Raw genomic sequence first — 25,166 nt, forward strand, 5'->3', positions numbered from 1 at the left:
ATACAATAAACATATTCTAAAAAAGTATAACTCAAACTCTTTTGATAAGAAATATCAGCTCTAATAAAGTATACAAAGAAATTATTATGAATAATATCTCAGTAGTTTTGATTTAGCAAATATAAGTTGCTAGAGCAGAGTTCCATTGCAGAACACTATAATATGTTGACAGTAGAAGTCACTGAAGGCACTACAAGTTTCTACTACATTTTCGGCTTCGAACTTTAAATTAAGAAATACTGTATGAGATAGCGTTTTGTAAAGTATGATGGTAAAACTAAGATCAGTATTTAAGAGGAAATATTTTTAAACTATACATAAATGACTTTGTATCTAGTGAGAATTCAAAAATAATGTCAACAGAAATTCACTGTCATCATCATTCTCATCTTTTATATATTGCATAAAATGCTTTTCTTATATTTTCCATTTCTAAAATTAAAAGAAAGTTGCCTCTGCTACTGGCATTTGGAACTCTTTAAATGGAATAAAAACTATATATCAACTAAACTATTCCAAAGTAAGAAAATATTTAACAAGTTTTAATAACTTAAATTTCTATTTTCCTTTTAAAAGATCCATGTTTAATAATTCTCAAAAAAATCATTACTTATTTATTTTATAAAACAATTTTTAAAACTTATGATTGTGACAAATGACTATGTTTAAATTATATAACCTTACCTTTTTCTTTTCCTTGACATCATATAAAGCTAAACTTGCAAAAATGGGTTCAATTTCAATCTCAAACCTTTAGGAAGAAAAGGATAAAGTAGTTTAAAAATAAATATAAAATATATAAGTGGAGAGATATTTTCATTCCCCAAATAAATTATCTCAATATTGTGATGGTATTGCACAAATATGTGAATATACTAAAACCCACCAAATTATATACTGGGTGAACTATATACTGGGCACACCCTAGGTAAACTCCATAATAGGTAACTTATATCTCAATAAAGCTGTTATTTTTTTAAAAAGTGGCAATAGCCCAAATGTTTACCAACAAAATGTGGTATATACACATTGAAATATTTTTTAGTCACATAAGGAATGAAGTACTGATATATGCTACGACATAGATAAATCCTGAAAACACTGTGCTATGTGAAAGAAGCCAGACACTACGGGCCACGTTGTATGATTCCATTTATATGAATTATAAAGAATAGGCAAACTCATAGAAACAAAGCAAATTAGTGGTTCCCAGGGACTTAGACTAGGGAGTGACTGCTAATTGGTATTGTTATAAACTAAACTGTGGCTCCCCACCTCCTCAAATTCATATGTTGAAGTCTTCTCAATATAACTATATTTAGTTATATTGCCTCTTTAGGGCAAGGCCCTAAAGCAACAGGAGTGGTGTTTTTATAGAAAAGGAAGAGCCACCAGAGACTTCTCTCTCTCTATGTAGGAACAAACGAAAGGCCATGTGGAACACAGCAGGAAGGTTGACATGTGCAAGCCAGGAAGAGAGGCCTCACCAGAAACCAATCCTACCAGCACCGTGATCTTCAACTTCCAGTCTCCAGAACTGTGAGAAATAAATTTCTGTTGTTTAAGCCACCCAGTATATGGTATTTTGTTATGGAAGCCTGAGAGGAATACTACTAGGTATGGAGTTTCTTTCCAGGGTGATGAATATGTTCTGGAATTAGATAGTAGTGATAGTTGCACAACTCTGAGAATATACTAAAAACCACTGACTTGTACACTTTAAAAGGGTGAACTTATGACATATAAATTATATCACAATAAAGCTGTTAAAAAAAAAAGTTTATGTCAGGTGTCCAGATATTCAAAAGATACATGCACTAAACATAACAAGTTTCTAGATAAATCTAATTAAACATATAAAGGCTTAACTTTCAAAGGAAGGAAACATCCCAGGTTATCTATAGACTGAAGTGGTCTGTTCCTATGAATTGCTTCTTTTAGAAATCTCTATGAATTGAAACTATTTTTCCTGTAAGAACTAATATTGAACTAACTAATAATATTAACATGATAGAATGAAAGAGCAGAGAGTTTGTTTTTCAGTTACACAGTAATGAGCATGCCAGTTAACTTCTGCTAATGCTTTTAAGCCTGGTTCCCTCATTTGTAAAATGAAGAAAATAATATATACCTTATAAAATTATTCTGAAGACAACATGAAACAAATTAAGAAAAAAAGCACTTTGTGAAGCAGAATATAAATGTAAGCTACATTACTTCATTGATTTTAGGTCAGAAGTCATTTAACTTTTTTAAACAAGGAAAAAAATATATACTTCAAAATTAAAAAAAAAAAAACAAAAAAACAAAAACAAAAAAAAACAAAGCCTACCATGTAACAAATGAATAACTCTTTAAGGAAAAAGATACTTTGTCTTTATATTCCCCAAGCCAAGAACAGTGTCTGATAATACTAGAGAAAGGTATTATTTCAGTGAATATTTTTTCAAGTTATAAGACTATATAGCTGTGGCAGAGTCATCTCTACCTATGGACCAAAAATGCTCTAAAGCTCAGCTCTAGAAGAGCAATGTTTCTCAAAAGGCCACAGTAAATAAAAGGATACAGTAAACAAAATACTCACTTGAGTGATAAACATTTTACAAGAAGTCTTTGACCAAAATGTTCTTTGGGCACATCAGGAACACTAAGTCGTTCTATTGGTTCTTCCTACAAATCGACAAGCAAATCCAAAATGAAAATGCTTAACATATTTCGACTTTTTACAATTTTTTAAGAACTTAGTTTATTAATCTAATACTTTTAGTCTTCGCAATTGAACACAAAAAGAATGACTTAGTTATTCTCAAATTATTAGATAATAAATGTGCTCAAGTCACAGAAGTTATTAAGAATAAATTTATTAGAATACAATATATTTCGTTTACAAAAATCAGTCATTTTACTCCCTACATTACTGTAATACTATATACAGTTCATACTCTCAAAATATCTATTTAATAATTATTTGCTTTTTTATATTCAAATATCTATACCTCATCTGGTGATGGATGCAAAGCAAAAAGTTCCTTGTGACGGTTTGATTTCCTTTGATCATCATTCTGACGGTCTATTTCTTCATTTGGAGTTCGATCAAGTAAATTAGGAAGCAGAGCATCCGGAAGTGAATTTTTCAAGTCAAAAATACTGCAGGCCCAGCTACCCCTTGGAGTATCATCTATTGACATTGAACGTCTTTTAAGGTCATCCTGTCAAGCAAAATATTAAAAATAAATATATTAATCAATGAATAAAACAAACTATTTTAAAATAACTTCTTATAGTCATTTAAAAATAAAAGTATTACTTGCTCATCCTGGTAGCTGCTGCCATCTGGAGCTTCGTCAGATTCAAAGACCTGTTTTGGCAAACCTTTTTGCCTTTCTTTCTGTTTATCTAATGTATTGGGATTAAATCCTGTTCCCAGTTTATGATATCTATTCAAAATAAAACAGTTAAAGAAATATCAATTTTTAAAAATTTTTCACTTTATCATTATATAAGCCAACTGTTCTCTGCATTATTTCTTTACATAACAAAAGATACATTCCAGCAGTTTTTAGTGTGTTAAACATTTAACCAGAGGTTTACGAAAACTTCCATTCAAAGTTCCTTTAATTCAACTAGAGAGCAGGTTATGAATTTCCAAAAGTAAAACGTAGTCTTCTTTTCATAACCATGTGTATATAATTTAAGATTGTAGTTTCAATTCAGACAATTGGTCTTTAAAAAGAAAGAATGGGAAGCCAGGTTATAGAACAAAATGAGAGTAGAAAACATATAATGCATCCATAATAATACAAATATTAAAAAGGCAAAAAAGATAAATATAGCATATATAAAAATCTTAAAATTTCAAAAAGGCAAAATATTTTTGCTTTATCCCATTATGTATAAAAATCTTAAACAATCTAAACCTGCAGACTTTTAAAATGATAAATGGCAGGATTTATATCACTATATACGTTATTACTTAACATACATTGTTATACAATTTATATATTTAGTTAAGGAGAACTCTTAAATTAATGTAACCTTACCTAACAATCCAATATCCAAGAACAATAGATACTAATATCAAAGAGCAATTACTGTTCCACATCTCATATAGTGAAAGGGGGGGGGGATTTTTTTGGAGCAAAAACAATTATGATTACAAAAGGATGATATGGTCCCTGCTATCTGTCAACTTATGAAATAGTAAAAAATCACATTTCATATAAATCATTCATATATTATGCCTTATTGTGAAAGATCTTAAAATAAAAGCTATGTGATATTCACATAAAATCACAAAATTTTTAAAAAGCTGAGAAGAATCACATGATTCATGATCAATACTCTTTTCTATATTATCATTCTGTCCTCTGGTCTGGTGCTATGATAAGGCTCTACATAATTATCCATCCAGCCCCACATCCACTACCATTTCTATGACCTTTGAGCTTGGCATTCTCACACTCACTCATTCTGTTCCAGCCACACTGACGTTCTTTGCTAGTTCTTGAACGTTCCTAGCATGCTTCCAATATAGAGTCTTTGCATATACAGTTCTTCTCTCTATCTGATACACTCTTCCCCTAGATATTAAAGGGCTTAGTCCCTTACTTCTATCAGGTCTTTGCTCAAGTTAATATTATCAGTAAGGCCTCTACTGATTGCTTATATAAAATAGAAAATTTAACCCCTCTTCTTGGTTCTCCCTATACCCTTCGCCCTACTTTTTTTCTCCACAAGACTTACTCCACCATACTTAGTATATATTTATCTGTGTTGGTTTATCGGCTGTTACCTTCATCTCCAACTATAATATAAGCTCCATGATGGCAAGGAGTGAGTTTTGTTGATTACTATATTATCATTGTTTAATACAGTGCCTAGCACATAATAGATACTCAATAAATATTTGTTGAATGACTAAATGAAGTACTTTCTGTCCTTTTCTCCTTTGGTGCTAAATTATGGAAGAATCTGTAGCTTCATCTTACAGCTTACTATTCTACTCTTCAATCATGCCCATCGGCTACATTTTTAATATTTTTCCCCTGAAGAAATTTTTATTTCCAAAGATAACTTAGTTGATATTTATATTATCACTATACCCTTTCAAATCTCTTTACGGGTATTACTTATATCCTTATGGGTCTTGACCTGTGTTCTATTAACTATTTTCTAATTGCTAATTCTTTTATTTGTAGTTTGAAATGCTTTTTCAAGTGCAATGGTTTTCAACAAATAGTTGGCAATTCTGAGTTCTGTGCTCATTTTTAAATTTGTATCCCCATATTTGTCTGGAAATATACTGTATCTGCTCAACCCAGCCAATATTCAATAGTTGTGGAGAAGAAGCAAACCATGCAGCCAGGCAGTCTGCAGTATCGTTTTTTCTGGGTATAAGGGTTCCTTCTTCTTCCATGAGATGCCCTTCCTGGGCACTAGTATACAATGCTATTAGCTCAGGGCCCCATAATTACTGTTCTTTAACAAAAAAGGCAAATACCTCTGTTGCCACCATTATGCACACATACTATGCACACATGGTAAAGGGGGTTTCAGAGTAACCAAATATCAAATAGTTACCCCAGGTATCCTTTCCACTGCCTGTATTCACTGCTTCTGAGCTTAAAGCACTATTGAAGCTATACCCTATATCTTCTCCTTAGATTATTCTGTATTGTGGTTTTCTCGTATGTTCCAATCACACTTCTCTTCTATCTTTCAGGGATACTTTAAAACTTCTAGTCTTCCAAAAATAACATTTTTGTTTTTCATTTACCACCACAGATAAAATATAATACCTAGTATAACAGAAATCTGATGTCCCTAGGTTCTAATCTAGCTATCCCACTTTTTAGTTGTGGGACCTCGAAGAATTTACTTAACTGCTCTGAGCCTGAGCTACCTTATTTGTTGAAACCTTAAAGGAGAAGAGTGTAAAATGTCCATTAAGGTGGTTAGCACATAGTAAATACCCATAAATGTTAACTACCTTGCCCTCTTGCATAAATCAAGGTCAATAACCCCATGATTGGAATTAAGTAGCAGATTTTGCGATTATGAAGTTACTGTATTTTACAACTAATCTCTTATTAGATTTATGATTATAAGTTTCCAACATACATGCATAGAGGTAAAGACATGTGAGTTATCTGACAGAGGAAAAGTTTTCTTCGGGAATGTCTAAAATCTGGCTATTTGAAATACTTATCGAAATTGTAAGCTCATAAAAACAGCTCTTCTTTATAAAGAGTAGCAGACTGTGCTTTTATTAGGTCACACTAAAACTAAAAAGCATGTCAGCAGTATTCCCAAGAGTGATGCTTAGCAGAATATTAAACCCAGTGAAATAAGACAGCAGTCATAAGCACAAAACAATAAGCAATGATATGCCACTGTGACTAGTACAATTTAGCACAGATTTCTCAAAACTATGTCATAACAGAATCCTCCACAACTTCCGTCATTAATATTTCCTTTAGAAAAATAGAATAAGGAAAAGTTTCATTATGAAGACCCTTTCTTTATTACATAAATTAGAAAGAAAAAGTTTTCTTTTATATCTGAATCTCATGTTACATCCCAAAACTGTCCATTAAAAAAAAATTGTGGTAGAAGAAAACATTATTTTTTACAAATATTTACCTGATTGGATGTACAGGTCAAGAACCTGTAAATAGTTAAAAAACAGCAGAGACCTTTCAAACAACTGGATATGGAAAACTGGCTATTAAATTTAACTATTCAAGTTTCAAAAAATGGATTCTTTTTGAATAATAAAAATTACTCATCAATATCCATGATTTCTTAAATTAGACTACAAGTCTTTATCATTATATATCATTAGTTATTAATAATATATGGTATTATAGAACTACTATCCCCACAGCCTATTATTTTTATAAGAAAAATAAGTAAAAGTAATTGTAGAACTCCTAAGGAGAAGACATTTATAGGCAAAGGTTATTCTGTTTCTTCAGCTACATGTTTAAATTTTCAGGTCTCATAATTATTAATCTACATTAACCTATTTATAGATACTACTCAGCATTTCTAAATGTTATTATTAAAATAAAACTTACTTTCTGATCACAATTGCCCAGTCTTCTGTATAACTCCTTATACAATCTCTAACATGTGGATCCATTTCACTATTTTAAAAGAGAAAATATAGTTTTAATTTGGACAGAAAAGCATTAGCTGATGTTTGTGAATTTGGTTGCTACAGTTCTTGTCCATACAACAGGAAACATCATCACAGGAAATAAAACCTAAATAAAATAATGGAAAGTAGCCTTCCTATAGTTACACTGAAGCCAAAAACAGGTAAATGTCTCCTTACCTTTCTTCAGGTACAGCCGAAACAAGTGTTCTGCAGTCCCTAGGACTATAAACAACTTCAATATCATCTGGAGGGAATTCAATCAAATCCCTTAAAGGCCCAGAATCCACAGCTAAAGGGTGACTAATGAGGTAATCTTCCAAATCCACTGGATCCACTGCTTCTGTAAGGGGCACCTTTATAAAGTAAAGTAAGTGTTAGAAATGAACAGAAAGGGAGAGGTGGATGTAAAAATTCTTAATCTTTATGCAAAGAAAATTTATTATTGTTTTAAATATATGTCTTAACCTAGTTATTTCTAAAATTTCAACAGATGTTCAGCCAGGTGTACTAAAGAAACCAAAGGTGTTGACATTCTAACAGGCCTTTATGCTCTGGGTCACACTCTTTAATCCTACTTGGACTTTACTCTCGTATAAAGACAGTAAAGTTAACAGTTTTATAATACTTTACAATGACAAAATATTCAGTGAAGGAGTTCTTTTCCTTTTTCATATCTTTGGAATTGTCACTGTTAAGTTTCTAAACAATACCTTTATTTTATTTGTTGTTATTATTGATTACCCTAGTAAAAATATGTTACCAGACTGTGTGGGAGGCTGAAAAATGGCCCTCCAAAAGATTTCTACATCCCAATCCACGCGCCTTTCATGGCAAGAAAAAAAAAATTAAGATATAAAATAAAAGAATGCTTGAAGATATGATTCAGAATCTTAAAATACAGAATTATCTGTGTGGATCCTAAATGCAATCATATATGTCCTTATATGGAGACAGAAAGACATTTGGGCCACAAAGTGGAGAAAGCCATATGAAGATACAGTAAAGACAGAAGTGATGCAGTTACAAGCAGACACCAGAATCTGGAAGAGGCAAAGAACTAATTCTCTACTAGAGCCTCCAAAGAGTGTATGACCTCGCCAAAGCCCTGATTTCATCCCATTGAGATTGATTTTACACTTGTTGACTTTAGCACTGTGAAAAAATAAATTTCTTTTGTTTTAAGCCACCCAGTTTGTGCTAATTTTTTACAGCAGCCAATGCAAACTAGTACACAGACCCTATTAAAAATACCTATTAGTAATAATAAAATATTCATGGCATTCCTTAGCCAAGCTAAAAACATACTTTTTAGTAAGATATCTTGAATTAGACATGTCTAATTCAAGAAAAAAAAATATTCAGGCAAAACTATGAAGGATTATATAACAAATGTGCAGATGTGGACCAATAAAAATAAAAACATACTATTTCTCAAGATGTCCAACTGGGTAAAAACACTGAGACCTGCCTCTTTGTGGGTATGTGTTACTAAAAAAGAAGGTGCTTCAGTCTATGCTTCTTTGGACTGAACAACTAGTAAGAGGTAGAGCAACATTTTAAAGATATTAAGTAAAAATGATGAATGACCAGCACATCATAAACACTCAACAGAGAGCAGCTATTACCATTTATCATTGTGTTCTCTCTTTAAATCTCCTCTAACCTCTGTTAGAGATGATTGCTAGTTTAATTCTACAAATAAAGGCATTTACTTGTGCTCAAAGAATTAAACAACTTCTGAAAATAAAAGAGCCACAAAATAATAGAGCAAAACTTAAAACTAGATCTTTAAGCTTTAAAATTAATGGGTTTTCCTCTTATAAGCATTCTATCTTACCTATTCCATCAAGTACATAATACACTATCATAATGTTCTTAATAGAGGAAAAGAGGCAATTCAATAGAGAAAAGGAAATCTTTCTCAACTGTTATTGCTGGAACAACTGGATAGCTATATGGGGGGGAGGGCGGAATGAATGGCCAGTTAGCATGTGAAAAAGTGCTCAACATCAAAAGTCACTAGGGGGCACTTCTACTTAAGGGATTATGGGATTATGGAGTAGACATACTTTTCCCTATTCTTCCCACTAATTACAACCAGAAACCTGAGGTATTATAAAATAAACATAAGAAGATTCCTAAAGAGGTAGAGAAAAGGGCAGATAAGCAGGGGCTTTGGGACCCAAGGAATGGCACAAAAGTGAATTACCTAAAATTTCTCTTCTCCTTACTTACTCCAGACTTGGAACTAGAGAAGTCCACCACTCAAAAACACCAAAGAACACAGAAAAAAAGAAAAAAAGAAAGAAACAAACAAAAAAGCCTGTTCTCCACAGCTAAAAAGACCAAGAAACAGGCAGCCTAGTGCAACAGAAACTTTTAGACTAATTGCTCTATTCCAGCTAGGTACTACATGAAAAACTGTAGTCCTGGTCACATCTACACAAGCAAAGGCCAAGAGGGAACTAGACTTCACGCTCACCAAGCCAAATAGCAAGTCATCCCAACACTCCCACCATTGTGGTGTCAGAAAAGTTAGAGTGGGGACCTTACATTCTCATACCTACTAGGAGGTAATGAGTCCCCCACTCCCAGTGTCACTGGAGCCCACATACAGAATGTGGACATCTACTCCCATGCAGCAGTAATAAGGCACCCCTTCCACTTACTGCTGGGACAGTGTCAGAGGATGTCTATAATGTAATACCTTGAGGGTAAAGCTACAAAAAGATACATAAGATTTCTACACTTCATTCAAATGGTAAAATGTTGATATCAGTCATGTGATATGGCTATATATATATATATATATAATGACTTAAGCAACCACTAAAAAGGCTATATAAAAGTATGCACTCAATAACAGTATAAATAAATCAAAATGAAATTCTAAAAATTGGTCAGGTAACTCACAGGAAGGCAAGAAAAAGAAAACAGAAAAACAAAAAAACATACAACAAACAAAAATGAAAATGGCAGATTAAAGCCTTAGCAGAACGATAATATTATAAACAATATAGTTTTCTCCAAAAAAAAAAAAGATTAGCAAAATAAATTTAAAAACATGACCTACACATTTGGTATACAAAAAACTCACTTCAAATAAGATAGTATAAAGAGGTTGAAAATAAAAGGATAAAAAAAGATATACATACATTAATCAAAAGAAACCAGAAGTGGTTATATTATATTAATTTGGAGCAAAGAAAAGTACTATATAAAGAGGACATTACCTGATAACAGGTGTGATTCACCAGGAAAAAATAGCAATCTTATGTATATATGTACTAAACAATGGAGCTATAAATTAAGCAAAAATCAATAGAACTAAAAGGAGAAACAGACATATCTACAATTACAGTTGGAGATGTCAAGACATCTCAACAACTGAAAGATGATCAGATAGAATCAACAAGAATACCGTAAAACTCAAAAGCACCATTAACCAGCAGGAGCTAACTGACATTTATAGAACAGTCCACTCAATGACAATAGAATAAACACTCTTCAAAGTAAGGCCAAAAAAAGCATGTACCAAGCTAGACCATATCCTGACCCATAAAACAAACCTCAACAAATTTAAAGAACTGACATCATACAGTGTGTTCTCTAACAATAAAGTAATCAAACTAGAAGGTAGGAACAGAAAGATAACAGGAAAATCTCCAAACACTTGGATGTGAAACAATACACTTCCAAATAATCCATGAGTCACAAAAGTCTGAAAAGTGAAATTTAAAAAATACATCAAACTAAATGAAAATACAACATAACAAAACTTGTGAGATGAAGGATTGCAAATCAAAAACATGAGATACTACTCCATACCCATTATAATGGCTATCATTTTTTAAAAATGGAAAACAAGTATAAGAGAGGATATGGTGAAATCAGAAGCCTTGTGCATTCCTGGTGGGAATGTAAAATGGCGTAGCTACTGTGCAAAACAGTTTGGTAGTTCCAAAAAAAAAAAAAATAGAGTTACCATATAATTCACCAATTCCGCTTCTAGGTATAACCCCCCAAAACTGAAATAGAGACTCAGATTTTGTACACTCATGTTCATAGCAGAATTATTACCAACAGCCAAAAGACGGAAACAATCCAATGTCCATCAGCAGATGAACAGATAAGCAAAATGTAGTACACATACACAATGACATGTTATTCAGGCTTAAAAAGGAATAAAATTCTAACACGTTACAACATAGATAAACTATGAAGACGATATGCTGAGTGAAATAAGCTGGACATAAAAAGACAAATATTAATCAATTCTACTTATATGAGGTACATAGAACAGAAAAATTCATAGAGACAGAAAAGAGAACAGAGGTTATCAGGGATTGAGGAGAGGGTGACATAAGGAGGTATTGTTTAATGGGTATCGAGATTCAGTTTGAGACAATAAAAAAGTTCTAGAAATGGATAGTGGTGATGGTTACATAACACTGAATATACTTAATGCCACTGGATTTTACACATTCAGGAATGAATAAAATGGTAAATTTTATGTTAATATATTTTACTACAAGATGACAGACAGGCAGATAGACACAAAACATTTTTTAAGTGAACTTTTTAAAAAAATGTTTTAAGTCAGTGCTTCTCCACTTAGGTATTATCTTTGGGGCAGTATACCTTTCAGGATTCAAAGTATCGCAAATGAACACTCAATGAAAATAATGACGAAGGCTGGGAGTCCTTACATATGTCTAATTCAAAATTAATCTTTCCTCCAAATATGACCAAGAGTGTTAGGGTAAGAGAGGAAACTATGACATTCTCTTAAAAAAACTAAATCATATAGAGAATAAATTATCTGTTTTCCAAATTTTCCCAGGTCACTGGCTTTCTAGGTATACTGTTAGCTAGACCTGGATCAAGGAAACAAATTTATTTTTGCTACAAACTGTGTCCATTCTCTCTGATGTCCATGGAAGACAGCTGCCTAGGTTAGTCTTACGATGGAGTGATGAGCTGCTTACAACTATAAATCACTTTGCAAGACTCCAAAGAAAGATCCTATATTTACTGACCCAAGGAAGAAGACTGCAACATGATTTTATGAGAGAGTGAGTAATTGGAGAGTAATTAGGATAAGAAGATGACAAAGAAAAGCAATAGTGAAGCAGTACAGAATCTGTCATAGGCAGTATAAGAACTTATCTCACTTCAGCAACCACTGTGGTGGAATTTTAGCTGACATGTTTAATGTTAAGATTTCTCAGTCCTTTTCAGTGTGCCATAAAAACTTCTGTTATTCAAATAGTGGTTGTTTTGGCCTAGGGGGAGGGAATAACAGGGTGCTAATTAAAGAGTTTCTTTTTGAGGTGATGAAAATACTCCAAATTGACTGAGGCAATGACTGCACATATCTGTGAATATATTAAATCCAATGATTGTAAATTAAATGAGTGACTTGTACGGTATGTGAATTAAATTCTCAATAAAACTTTTTTAAAAAAAGTTGAACCAGGATCTAATCAGTTACAGGAAATACAGAAGATAAAAAACAAGGCTACAAGGAAGAAATTTCAAAAAAGTTGAAGCAGAATCAGTTACAGGAAGTACAAAGGACAGAAAAATAAGATTATAAGGAAGCAAACATAAAATCCAAAAGGCAAGAAATTCTCTGACAACTAGCCCAATTTCCTCAACACGTCAATGCCACAAAAAGTTAAAATTATAGAGTTGATTAAATCCTGAATATAAAGTTTCAGAATTGACTAAGAAATCAACATTTCCATAACAACTCCTAACACTCTCCTTCAACTCAAATTTCAGGAAAGAGTGAGGTAACAACAAGTAAGATTATGGAGGTGGGGGAGGGTAACTCAATCTACTGGCTCTTATCTTTCCACCATTTTTTTCATGGCCTAGTCAGTAATAAACCAGTAGCATACCATATTTTAAATATGCTACTTACTGTGGTATGATGAGATATATTGCCAACAATGTTGAGGTTTTTGAGCAGCTGGGGAGAACCACTGTATTGTCCAGAGATCTGCTTCCTAACTTCAGCAGCCACAGTTCTATAACAAAGAAAGCAAATATATTATTTTTAAAAAGAAAACAACCTAGGTTTAAAATGGGAGGAAGGTTAAGTATGTGAAAGAATCATTTCAAGAACATCAAACTTCAGCATATAAATAAGGCTATAAATTTATAAGGTATCAGTAAATACTGCTTATAATTACAGAATATCTTTATAAGGCTGATGTAGGATACAAGAGTGACAGCCAACTTACATAAGGGGTGTGTGTGTGTGTGTGTGTGGCATTTCAGGGAATATACTTTGGCTTACGATAGAGCTGGAAGTTATAAGAAGATGTATATATTAAAGTGTACATCTTTTAAAGATATAAATTTAATTTTAAAATACTTTATAAACAAATCAACATATAAGAGTTAGGAAGGAAAAAAACTCCTCTTTTTACCTAACTCTTCATTCATGCTCCACAAAACTACTCTGTTTTCACGTAATAAAAAATGTCCTTATACTCTAGCATTAATGTCTGTCCATAATCTGACCATAATCACCTTTCTAGCCTTAAATATTCCTTCCCAAATTCTTGTCATTGAACATAAATTGCTTCTTAGAATGCTTTTTTTCTTCCATAACCACAAATTCAACTCTTAATTAGTTTTAAGGGTAAAATTCAAATACCAAGACCTCCATACAAACTTCTTGGCTCTTCACAACTAAAAATAATATCACCCTTCTTTAAAACCCTTAGAGCATTTATCATAACTTAACTTGCCTTTTCCTCCTTCCTAGTTATTTTTTCCACATCTTTTCATATATATTCTATATAAACAGAGGCAATGGTTTCATTTGTTTTGTTTTACCAAAAATATGTAGCAAACAGCACCCAAAATGTAAGTGAATGTTTAGACCTATGAAATATATAATATTACCAAACTTATTGGCAAATGAAATAAACCACCAGGGCATTACTATAACACAATCTGGCAGTTAAGTCTTTATTTAAATCAGGAATGTTCAGAAGTTCCATAATTTCAAGCTGGTTGTTGACCCTTGGGGGCCTATGAGTATTATAAACTTACTTAACTAGCAGTTCTAAAATAAAAATATTTTAGATATTCAAATGACTTTATAGCTCATTAATCTCTATATTCCTTAAATTCCACAAAAGTATAAACTAAAATATTCAGTGAATCCTAAATCCGGTAAGTAAACAACTTCTTCATGTTAGTAATATTTTTATTAAGAAGAAAATAAAACTCGAGAATATAAAATAAAGACCACTATCGCTATCTAACCTCAACCCTATGCTAATCAACTGGCTACATTCCTATTTTATAATACTTACCTTCTGTTCTTTCACTCTTTTCCAAAACATAAACCCTACTTTCTTCCTATCATTCCATTGCACATAAAGTGAAACAGGCCTCATGACCTGGTTTCTGGGCCAATTTAATGATACTTTTGTTCTGAAGTGTCGTCAAGCTGATGTGTGAATTAGAGCACTGAACATCTTGGTCCCCATTAGAATTTCTAGCTGAATTTCTAAGCAATCTCATTTTCTAAAAATTATCCAGATTTTTTATATAATGTTCCCTGCCTTCTTCTCTTCTGTTCCTCTTTGCTTTTTTTCACATTCAATCATTCCACACACATCTACTGGGCATCATTCTGAGCAGACTACTCAATCAGAAATTGTTGACACAAAGGTAAAGGAGTTATCATTCTTTTAGGCTCAATATACTGAATTAGCTCGACTCTTTTTTATGGGTAACTTAAAGTACTTTAGATCATATTTGTGTTTTCTAAAAGACTAATTCATTATTCGTATTGCCAAAATTTGGAAGCAACCAAAATGTCCTTCAATAGGTAGATGGATAAACAAACCGTGGTACATCCATACAATGGAATATTATTCAGCAATAAAAAGTAATGTGCTATCAAGCCATAAAAAGACATAGAAGAACCTTAAAAGAATACTGCTAAGTGCAAGAAGCCAATCTTAAAAGGCTACATACTGTATGACTTCAACTTTGTGATATTCTAGAAAAGGCAAAATAGATTGCAGAGAGGGCAAAGAGCAAATTCTGTAAAGCTTCTAGATGTGAAAAGATAGCAATTTTCATTTCAGTTTAGGACTCCAGTCAGGCCTTTTAATGAAACCTACATATTATGAGCATTCATTATTATGTTTCATTTAAAGGCCTTAAAATCTCCTGATCCTTTTGCCAAGACTGAGATGAGAATATGTAAGTCTTTAAAAAGAGAGGCAAAGAACAAATATTCTATGTCTATCTTCCCCAGTGGTACTCAACTTGATCTACCATCCTGAGCACTACTTCACTGTTTGAGGCTAAACCATGAATAATCTGAATTGTAAACTGCTGTATTTCATCAAATTCATGATGTCACTAATTATTAAGAGGTGCTATTCCATCATGTACAGCTAAGAAAGAAAAACCTTGCTAATTCACATCACATCATCAATTAATTGGAAGATATACCCTAATTTAAGATGTTAAAAAGTGAAATTTTAAATGAAATATGATTACCTCAAAAAGAGATAATCTCTAGTTTAATAAAAGACATACAAAAGATATTTCTCATGTTACAAATATTTGTCTTATTTCTACATGACATAATTTCCCCCGAAAAAGAAAATTGGCAATAATCAAAATTAAGAACCATTTCCAAACTGAGCTATATCATCAAAAAAAAATATGCAATCCAGACAAAGGATGTGTTTACACTGAGGTCCTCTACATGAAAAGATTTTATTAAATGGTAGTAAGGAAATTTTCCCAAATAAAAAAAAAACAGTATCTCTTAACCACACTACAGTCCCAAGTATACAAGATAAGAAATGTGATGAATATAGTTTCTGATAACAGTTAAAATCCTTTATCATAGATTACTTTTTCCAAAAACAATTTCCTACACCTAGTGATAGCTCATATAGTAAAGCAATATAAGGAAGTCTTTTTTACTTCTAATAAGTTATTTATATCAAAGAAGAGTAGGTCAAAAATCTCATAATTACTTAAGTCCTAAATTATAATAAGAGAATATCTTTTACTCCTCCCAAAAGAACATGATCCAATATTTGACCTACTTCTCTCCTTATCGACTCTTTCCGTTTCCACCAGCTCCCTCACTGTGTCAACATGCATTAGAGTTTTCACAAAATAAAGCACTCTTGCTAAGGTCATTCACCATAGGATGTTGGAAATAACCAATAAAAGACCCACATCCTGAGGGAAAATTATGTTGCATTTAACCTTTCCTCTAGCCTCTTCCCACTTTCAGATGCCCCATCAAACCATGATTTTCAGTATGACTCAAGGATGACAGGCCAATCTGGGCCTCTCTTATCTCTAGTCATTCTTCATGGGGCCAGAAGCAAAACCTGAGTAAAAGTGAGTGAGGAGAATTGAGACTAAAATAGAAAGTGTTTTGCTGAGCTACTTCGACGAGGTCACACACACACACACACACACACACACACACACACACACACACACAGCTGCAATATATATGTCGTGTCAAATAAAGAGAATGAGATCTCTTGAAACTGGCAGTATTTATGTCTAAGATAGAAGTCAGGGAAGGAGTGAAGGATAAGGGAATATAGCATGGAATATACCAGATAAGGGTAAGTATATCAAAGACAAGGCAAAAAAGGGCTAGCTAAAAATCCCATAAAGAAAAAGGACAAAAGCAGCTGATACTCCAGTGCTGTGACTACCCAAGGGGAAGACTGGTGATTGACGGTTTGAATCAGAGTTCTACCATTGGTATTAAAGATAAAGAGAAACAAAATAAAAGAATAAAGTAATGCAACACTACTATCAACTATTAAATATTTGTGCTAAAATGTTTAACCTGAATTGAATCAAACCTGCATATCTAACATCCAGTTTACAGAAAACACACAGAACAGTGCAACAAGTTAAGACCAAAGGAAACAATCAAACTAAAACCAGAAAGCAGGTCGTTCTATAGGGCAAGTCTCTGCAACAAGTCAATGAAAGAGGAAGAAAGGGTGGGGGAGAGGGAGGGAGAGGATAAAGGGGAGAGGGAGAGGGAGAGAAGGGAAGGAGAAAGAGAGAGTTTGAGCATGAGCATGTGAGCTAAGCTTTAGTTTAAAAAAAGACTTAAGACTAAAGAACAAAGGCTATTTAAAAGGGAAAGAAAGTCTTACAACTAAATGCAATGAGCAGTTCTTGGAGTTTGGTTCGAACAAACCAGCTATAAAAAACATTTTTGGGGATGAGAAATTTGAACAAAGGCAAAGCATTACATAATTAAGAATTACTGTTCTTGTTTTTTAATATATGAAAAAAGTAATATAGTAATGCAGAGAAACGTCCTTTTAGAGATGCAAATGATGTCTGTAATTTAGCCTGAACGATTCAATTATTATTATTCTACCTTAACAGGGAAAACTAGCAAATTAAATACAAAGTACAGATAAGGTAAATATTCTGCAAGAGGCATATCACAGAGAGAAAAAAATGGCATAGATGATAGAGGCTCTGTTCGTCCCTCTGGTGACCAATCAAAGTTGTGACGGAAACAAGGTGCAGTAGCAAGGAAAAATCGCCTTGGATCTAGATGAACAAGCCATACAACTACGGAGAAATCCAAGAAAGCACCTTGCAATGGCAGGAGGTAGGGCGGGATGAGGACACAGGGCTGCCGGGTCCTGAGTAGCTCAGTGAGATGGAGGATGCAGCAGTGGCAGACGCCTCTTTTTTTTTTTTTTTTTTAATGCTCGTTTATTATTTTTTTCATAGTACACACAATTTTTTTTTTAACATTTTTTTCCCCTTCCTCCCTCCCCCATCTATTCTGGTAACCACTAGTCCATTGTCCATGTCCGTGAGTCTATGTTTGTCCTGCCTTTAGGTTCATAGCCCACATATGTGATATCATTTCAACTTTTTCTGTCTGGATTATTTTGCTTAATATGATTATTTCCAGGTCCATCCATGTTGTTGCAAATGGCAGTATTTCATCTCTTCTTATGGCTAATATTCCATCGTATATATGTACCACAGCTTCTTTAGCCAATCATCTATCATAGGACACTTTGGTTGTTTCCATGTCCTGGCCACTGTGCATAATGCTGCTATGAACATCAGTGTGCAAATATCTTTTCGGATATGAGTTTTCAAGTCTTGGGGTAAATACCCAGTAGAAGGATTGCTGGATCATATGACAGGTCATATGAGTTCTTTGTATATTTTGAATATTAGGCCCTTATCGGAGATGTCGCTTGCAAATATATTTTCCCATGTAGATGGTTGTCTCTTTACCTTGTTGATGGTTTCTTTTGCTTAGCAGAAAGAAGCTTTTTAGTTTGATGTAGTCCCATTCATTTATTTTTGCTTTTACTTCCCTTGCCTTTAAGGCCAAATTCATAAAATCCTCTTTAAGCCCAAGGTCCTTGAGTTTAGTTCCTATGTTTTCTTATATGCATTTTATTGAAACAATAAAATGGATTAAGGATATTCAGGTATTTAATCCATTTTGAGTTAATTTTGGTGTGTGGTGATAGACAACAGTCTAGCTTCATTCTTTTGCAGATGGCTTTCCAATTTTGCCAGAACTACTATTGAAGAGGCTTCCCTTTCTCCACTGTATATTTTTCACATTTTTGTCAAACATTATTTTTGCCCATATAAATATGGGTTTATTTCTGGACTCTCGATTCTGTTCCACTGGTCCATGTGTCTATTTTTCTGCCGATACAATGCTGTTTTGATTACTGTCACTTTGTAGTGTAATTTGAAGTCGAACAGAGTGATGCCTCCAGCCTCATTCTTTCTTCTCAGGATGGCTTTGACAATTCAGGGTCTTTTGTGATTCCATACAAATCTGATGATTTTTTGTTCCATTTCTTTAAAAAATGCTGATGAGCTTTTGATGGGGATTGCATTAAATCTGTATAATGCTTTAGGTAATAAGGTCATTTTCACTATGTTGATTTTTTCAATCCAAGAACACAGAATATCCTTCCATTTCTTAGTATCTTCTTCGATTTCTTTTAATAAGGTCTTATAGTTTTCATCATATAGGCCCTTCACATGTTTTGTTAGATTTATTCCTAGGCATTTTATTTTTTGTTGTTGCAATTGAAAAAGGAATTATTTTTTTCCACTTCTTCTTCTGACACTTTGTTATTAGAGTATAGGAACACTATGGATTTTTGAATGTTGATTTTGTATCCAGACACTTTACTGTCTTTGCTTATTGTTTCTAATAGTGTTCTTGTGGAGTCTTTAGGGTTTTCTATATAGAGAATCATGTCATCAGCAAATAGTGACAGTTTAACTTCTTCGCTTCCTATTTGGATGTCTTTTATATTTTTCTCTTGCCTGATTACACTCACTAGGACCTCTGACGTTATATTGAATAACAGTGGCAATAGTAGACATTCTTGCCTTGTTCCTGATCTTAGAGGGAAGGTTTTTAGTTTTTCACCATTAAGTATAATGCTGGCTTAGGGCTTGTCATATATGGCCTGTATTATGTTAAGGTACTTTCCTTCCATACTGATTTTGTTAAGTGTTTTGATCATACAGATGCTTCTTAAAGGGGCCGTGTCCACAAGCTGATTTGTGCAGTGACGGACCTGCTCACTCTGAGCAACAGTGACGATTCAGCTGTGCCCAGGGACTTACAGGGAGACATTGTCAGAGTGAGGGCAGAGGTGAGACTTGTTTCATACAGAAGTGCCCGCAGTGTCCATTGTTCCCTGTTGAGCCCTCCTCCATACCAGTGCACCAGACACAGGACCGCCATAGCTGTGATGTCATCAAACTGGGTAACAGAGGTCACTCTGCCCCGAAGATTCCCTGAAACTCCACCTCTCCCAACTCATGGCCCCACCCAAGCCACATCCAGGTGCATCCTCAGAGAGTCAGGTGCTCCCTTCCTGAGACTCACACTGTTGGAGGCAGCTGACCTCGGTTTCTTGTGTGGCCTTTTGAGGCAACTATAAGCACAGCATCTGTGGATTGCTTGCTGAATCTTAACAGGTAGCCCCAGAGAGGCAGAGGCTTGGGCTAAATTTGGCCTGCAGCTGAACCCCTCTCAGGACTGTGCAACTGGACACTTACTTCACAAATCCACACTAATAAGACCGGGAGACTTAAGAGCTTTGCTTCGTACAAAGAAAGAGAAACAGAAAGGCAGCCAAAATGGGAAGACAAAGAAGCAGAAACCATATGACAGAAAAGAACAGAGATCCAGATATAATGAAGTCAAGTAATCTAACAGGCGCAGAGTTCAAAACACTGGTTATAAAGACGCTCAATGAACTTTTGGAAAGTGTAGATAAATTCAGTGAGAACTTCAACAAAGAGATTAAAAAAACATAAAAATGGAAGTAGAAATTATAAAAAGGAACCAGTATGAAATAAAAAACACATTATCTGAGATGAGAAGTATATTCAATGGAATAAACAGTAAATAAAGAAGAGGATCACATGCCCTATCTAGAGGACAGGACAGCCAATCAGGACACTAAATCAGAATGGCAAAAAAAAAGATGCCATGACTATAAAAATAATTTAAGGAGGATATGAGACACTATTAAGGGTCCAAATATTCTTCTGATGCATGTAAGTGAAGAAAATCAAGATGTCGAACAGCCGTTTGAAGAAATAATGGTGGAAAACTTACTTAACCTAGTGAAGGAAATGTACATAATACCCCAGGAAGCTCAGAGAATTCCAAAAATCAGGGATCCAAAGAGGCCCACAGCAAGATGCATTATAATTAAAATGCCAAAGTTTAAATACAAAGAAAGAATATTAAAAGCAGCAAGAGAAAAAAATAATTACATATAAGGGAACACCCATACGACTGGTATCTGATTTCTCCAAAGAAACTATGCAGTACAGAAGGGCTTGGCAAAAAATATTCAACAGGATGAAGACCCAGGACACACAACCAAGAATAATTTATCCAGCAAAGGTATGATTTAGTGTTGATGGACAGATAAAGGGCTTCCCAGAAAAAATAAGCTAAAGGAATTTATCACCACCAAGCCAGAATTACAGGAAATATTGGAGGGACTTCTTTAAGAGGAAACACAATGTATCAAAAACAGGAATAAAGAATGGTAACAACTACATTCCTATCAATACCTCAAATGGAAAAGAATTAAGTGCTCCAACCAAAAGATAGAGTGGCTGAAAAAATAAGGAACTAGACCCCTACATATGAAAAGGAAAAAGATGGAAAAAGATATTGCTTTGATGGACCTAGAAGGTGTTTAAGTCAAAGAGAGAAAGAGAAACACTATATGATTTCACTTATATGTGGAATTTAAGGAATAAAAGGAACAAACCAATAAAAAACAGACTCACAAATATAGTGGACAATTTGGTGATGAACAGAGGGGAGGAGGGTTTGAAGGGCTGGGAGAAAGGGATGAAGGGTTAAAGAAGTACAAATTAGTAGCTGATGGATGGTCATGGGGGTGAGGAGCACAGCATAGGGAATGCAATCAGCATTAACACATAGACTTGGAGAGAGGGTGCAATTGGGGGGATCATTTACTAATTATATAGATGTCTAGCCAATGTACTGTATATTTGAAACAAATTTTTAAAACATTTAAAAAAATAAAATTAAAATAAAAAAATTTTTTCATTACAGAAAAAAAAGGAGGTATTATAGACTGCATAAAGCCCTGCCTGATTATTTCTGTTCGGTTCCACTCAGGTTAGACACTACTTTGTGATTTCAAAGAAATGGAGTTTCTGGGAGGCTAGTTCAGACAGGCTACAGACTAGCCTGACTGCTTTCTATGGTGGAATAAGAACCTGGCCTTGGTGACGTAGTTTGATTTCAACAGTAGGAAAGCCCAGTTTATAAACATTCTCTTTAAAAGAAGCATATAAATTATAAAGTCGGCTTTTCTGGAATAGTAGTGATGCGATCCACAAATACAAAATTTGTGGGAAAAAAAGATATAGAATGTATTAAGAATTTGGCTTCTCAGGCCTGGCACCTTTACAACCTCCTTGAGGAATTAGGGAGGACAGGAAACTACACTTCTGACTAGAGTGCTATGCTGCCTCTTATTTTGTATAAATATCTCAAAGCAGGTTAATTTCTGCCATTAAAGAAAATGTATATTCTTTAACTCTGCCTGAGGGCCCTTTTCTATCAAGAACTATCTCATTGTGATAACTGAACAATACCTTACCCATGGCATTTATCAAACTGTTATGAAATCTATTCACCTATGTCCTTGCAAGGAACTAAGCAATTAAAAGACTAGTCTTCATCTTATTTACTTTGGCACCTTCTAGCAGAGTGCCCACCACATACCCGGTGCTTTAAAAATGTTTACAAAATGGAAGTGGCAAAATGGGAATAAAGAGATACTCATAGTTACTCCCCCTAAAAAAGTTCCATAAGAATGATACAATGAAACAACTGATGTGACCTTCCAAAAAGGAAGGTGGGAAAGAGAGAAGGAGGGAGAAGGAGAGGAAAGTATAAGAGTGGAGAAAAAAAAAAAGATAAGTAATAGAAATGAATTTAGAGACTCCCTAGTATATGAACTTCCCAAATGCTTTGTAGAGTAAATTAATCTATAAGTATTATTGGTTTCTAACAGATTGGAAAAGGACTATAAAGTATGCCTTTTTTTAATCGATTACTGTCAAATAAGTAAATGTTTGCTGGGGGGTAAACTCTGAATTCACAGAAGATTTCTAAATGTATAACCTTTTCTCTAAGAGCCTAGCTGACATTATCACTATGCCATGTGTTAACTGCTAAGGTAAAAAACTACTACTGGAACTTTTTTAAAACAATTTTTAAACAAGATATATAACATGTTTACTTATCTCAAAGTAGTCTCTAATATGTCTTTAACATATCTGCAAAGGGCTGGCTCCAGAACTATTTTCAAGCTCTGTGATTATATGGATGAAGTTACTACTAGAAGCAGAGGAAATAGATTTTTTTAATATGGAGAAAAGACAAAGAAAACAACTTGAGAAAAGAAGATATCTATAAAAAATAAACAAAAGAAATATGTGCATGCATTAAAAAATTCAAACTTCACAAAAAGGTAAAAACAAAAGACATCTAACACCTCAAATCCCTAGTCCTATTCCCCAAATGTAACCACTTAATATTTTCTTAGGTATTCTTCAAGAAAAGAAATGTGTATACAGCAGCATATATGTAAGAAATCCTTATTTTTTACTGTCCACATATGACATCACACAATAACATTTTCTTGATATGTAATTTACATTACATACTTAACAATGTATCTTAGAAATCTTTCCATATCAGTACAAAAAATAAAAATTACTCTAGCAATATTTATCATTACTTAAAATGTGCCAGACATTTTGCAAAATGTTACATTTGTTACACCTCATTCATTTGATCTTCAGAAAAACTCTATGAAGTAGGCACATATGAGGATATTTATTGAAGTTTCAAGGGGTTAAAGTCATATAACCAATAAGGAATAACACCAAGATATGAACTTAAGAGCCCATACTCTTAACCATTGCTCTCTTTCTTTTTCTTGGCTTTAGAGTCCATGACATAGATCAACTAGAATACATTAAGCCAGTCTCTATTGGTAGACATTAAGGCCAATTCTAGTGTTTGCAAAGATCACTATTGGAATGTAAGCTCCAAGAGGGTAGATATTTGTCTAAATCAAAAATTATGAAGGAACTACATCAAGATCCCTTGAAAATGTAGCACTCAAATGCCCCCCAAAAATTAGATTCCTCTTCCTTTCTCTTCCTTTTCTCATGCCAATGCATGAATATTGAACTAAAATAGGAAAAATAAATTGAGTGATTTTTATTTTCTCTTTCGTATTTCCAAATTTTCTATAGCGCCATCTATTATTTTATAATCAGAAAAACAGATACTTTTAAATAAACTTCAAAAATAATTTTCCTAAGCTTATGAAAGGCAGAGTCAGGGTTTGAATTCAGACCCATAAAGCTCCTAAGGCCTCTTTCCATGAAAGCCAGTTTCCAAAGGTAAATGATTCTAGCAATAGTTCATATTAATAATTTCTCTATTCTTCACAACCCAGCCTATGAGGTCAGTCACATATACCCAGTAAAAATGTCTAGTGTATATACTAACATATTAATAGGAACACTATAATGACTACCGCCACTGTTATGATCTATTTCCTACCTTTCATAGATGGCTAAATGAAACTCCCATCTGAGTCACTGCCTTTGTGTCACTCATAAATTACGGTGTTAAATTCTTTAGGAATTTAAGTCCAGAGTGGACCAGTAACCACTAAAGGCCCAAGAAGATACAAACATAAAAAGGTTGATTTGTAAAACCAAAGAACAGAAATAGCCCTTAACATTTAAGACATAGCTCTTTTGGGGGGAGGATAGAAAGAAGATATCAGATGACTCATGTATCCCATGTGACACTATTTTGGGATAACATTTAAGTTAAAGATTTAGAAATCACTGTATTAAAGAGACTTAGATATTTTCGTCACTCTGATCTACAGTATTTCACTATACCTTAATTTTTTCAACTAAAACATGGTGATAATATTGCTTTCTAATTCATGGAACATATTAAATTATAACTATAGAGAAAAAAAGAATTTAAAAAATTAGCATTTAAAAAAATTAACACATCTGAAATTGGCAACTACAAAGAAAACTGAGAAGAATCTATACTGTAAAAAGTTAATCCTTCTAAAAGAAATAAATTTACTTTCAATTCAACCCTATTTCATAAAAATAAAGCCAGAATCTTCTTACAAACATACAAATTATATCCTGGTATAAAGTGTATACGGTTAATTGCTAAATCCTGTTCATTCTAACTCAAATACTTCTCAAATCTTTGTCCCCTCCTTCCCTTTCCTACAATATCTGTCTACAAGCAACAGCATACTTAATGCTGAAAGTCCTCCTTAAAATGGGAAGAAAGCAATGATGTCTGCTCCACCACTTCTATTCGACATTGTACTGC

At 33.6% G+C, this 25,166-nt stretch overlaps 1 protein-coding gene across 9 annotated transcripts in view; it reads right to left on the reverse strand.

The window, feature by feature from the left end:
* DOCK7 (dedicator of cytokinesis 7) overlaps window positions 1-25,166 on the reverse strand; it is a 154,703-nt gene that overhangs the window by 118,552 nt on the left and 10,985 nt on the right. For all 9 annotated transcript variants that reach the window (XR_004955171.1, XM_036234638.1, XM_036234678.1 and 6 more), the window contains exons 2-8: window positions 13,092-13,197; window positions 7,340-7,515; window positions 7,080-7,148; window positions 3,308-3,437; window positions 2,997-3,209; window positions 2,585-2,670; window positions 685-751 (exon numbers count right to left, since the gene is read on the reverse strand). Coding sequence is in view for 8 of the 9 variants with exons in the window: in XM_036234638.1 (XP_036090531.1) it covers window positions 685-751; window positions 2,585-2,670; window positions 2,997-3,209; window positions 3,308-3,437; window positions 7,080-7,148; window positions 7,340-7,515; window positions 13,092-13,197 (847 nt within the window). In the remaining variant the exon portion in view is untranslated. The remainder of the gene's footprint in view (window positions 1-684; window positions 752-2,584; window positions 2,671-2,996; window positions 3,210-3,307; window positions 3,438-7,079; window positions 7,149-7,339; window positions 7,516-13,091; window positions 13,198-25,166) is intronic.

Source organism: Rousettus aegyptiacus, unplaced genomic scaffold (genome assembly GCF_014176215.1).
Source record: "Rousettus aegyptiacus isolate mRouAeg1 unplaced genomic scaffold, mRouAeg1.p scaffold_m13_p_1, whole genome shotgun sequence".
NCBI lineage: Eukaryota > Metazoa > Chordata > Mammalia > Chiroptera > Pteropodidae > Rousettus > Rousettus aegyptiacus.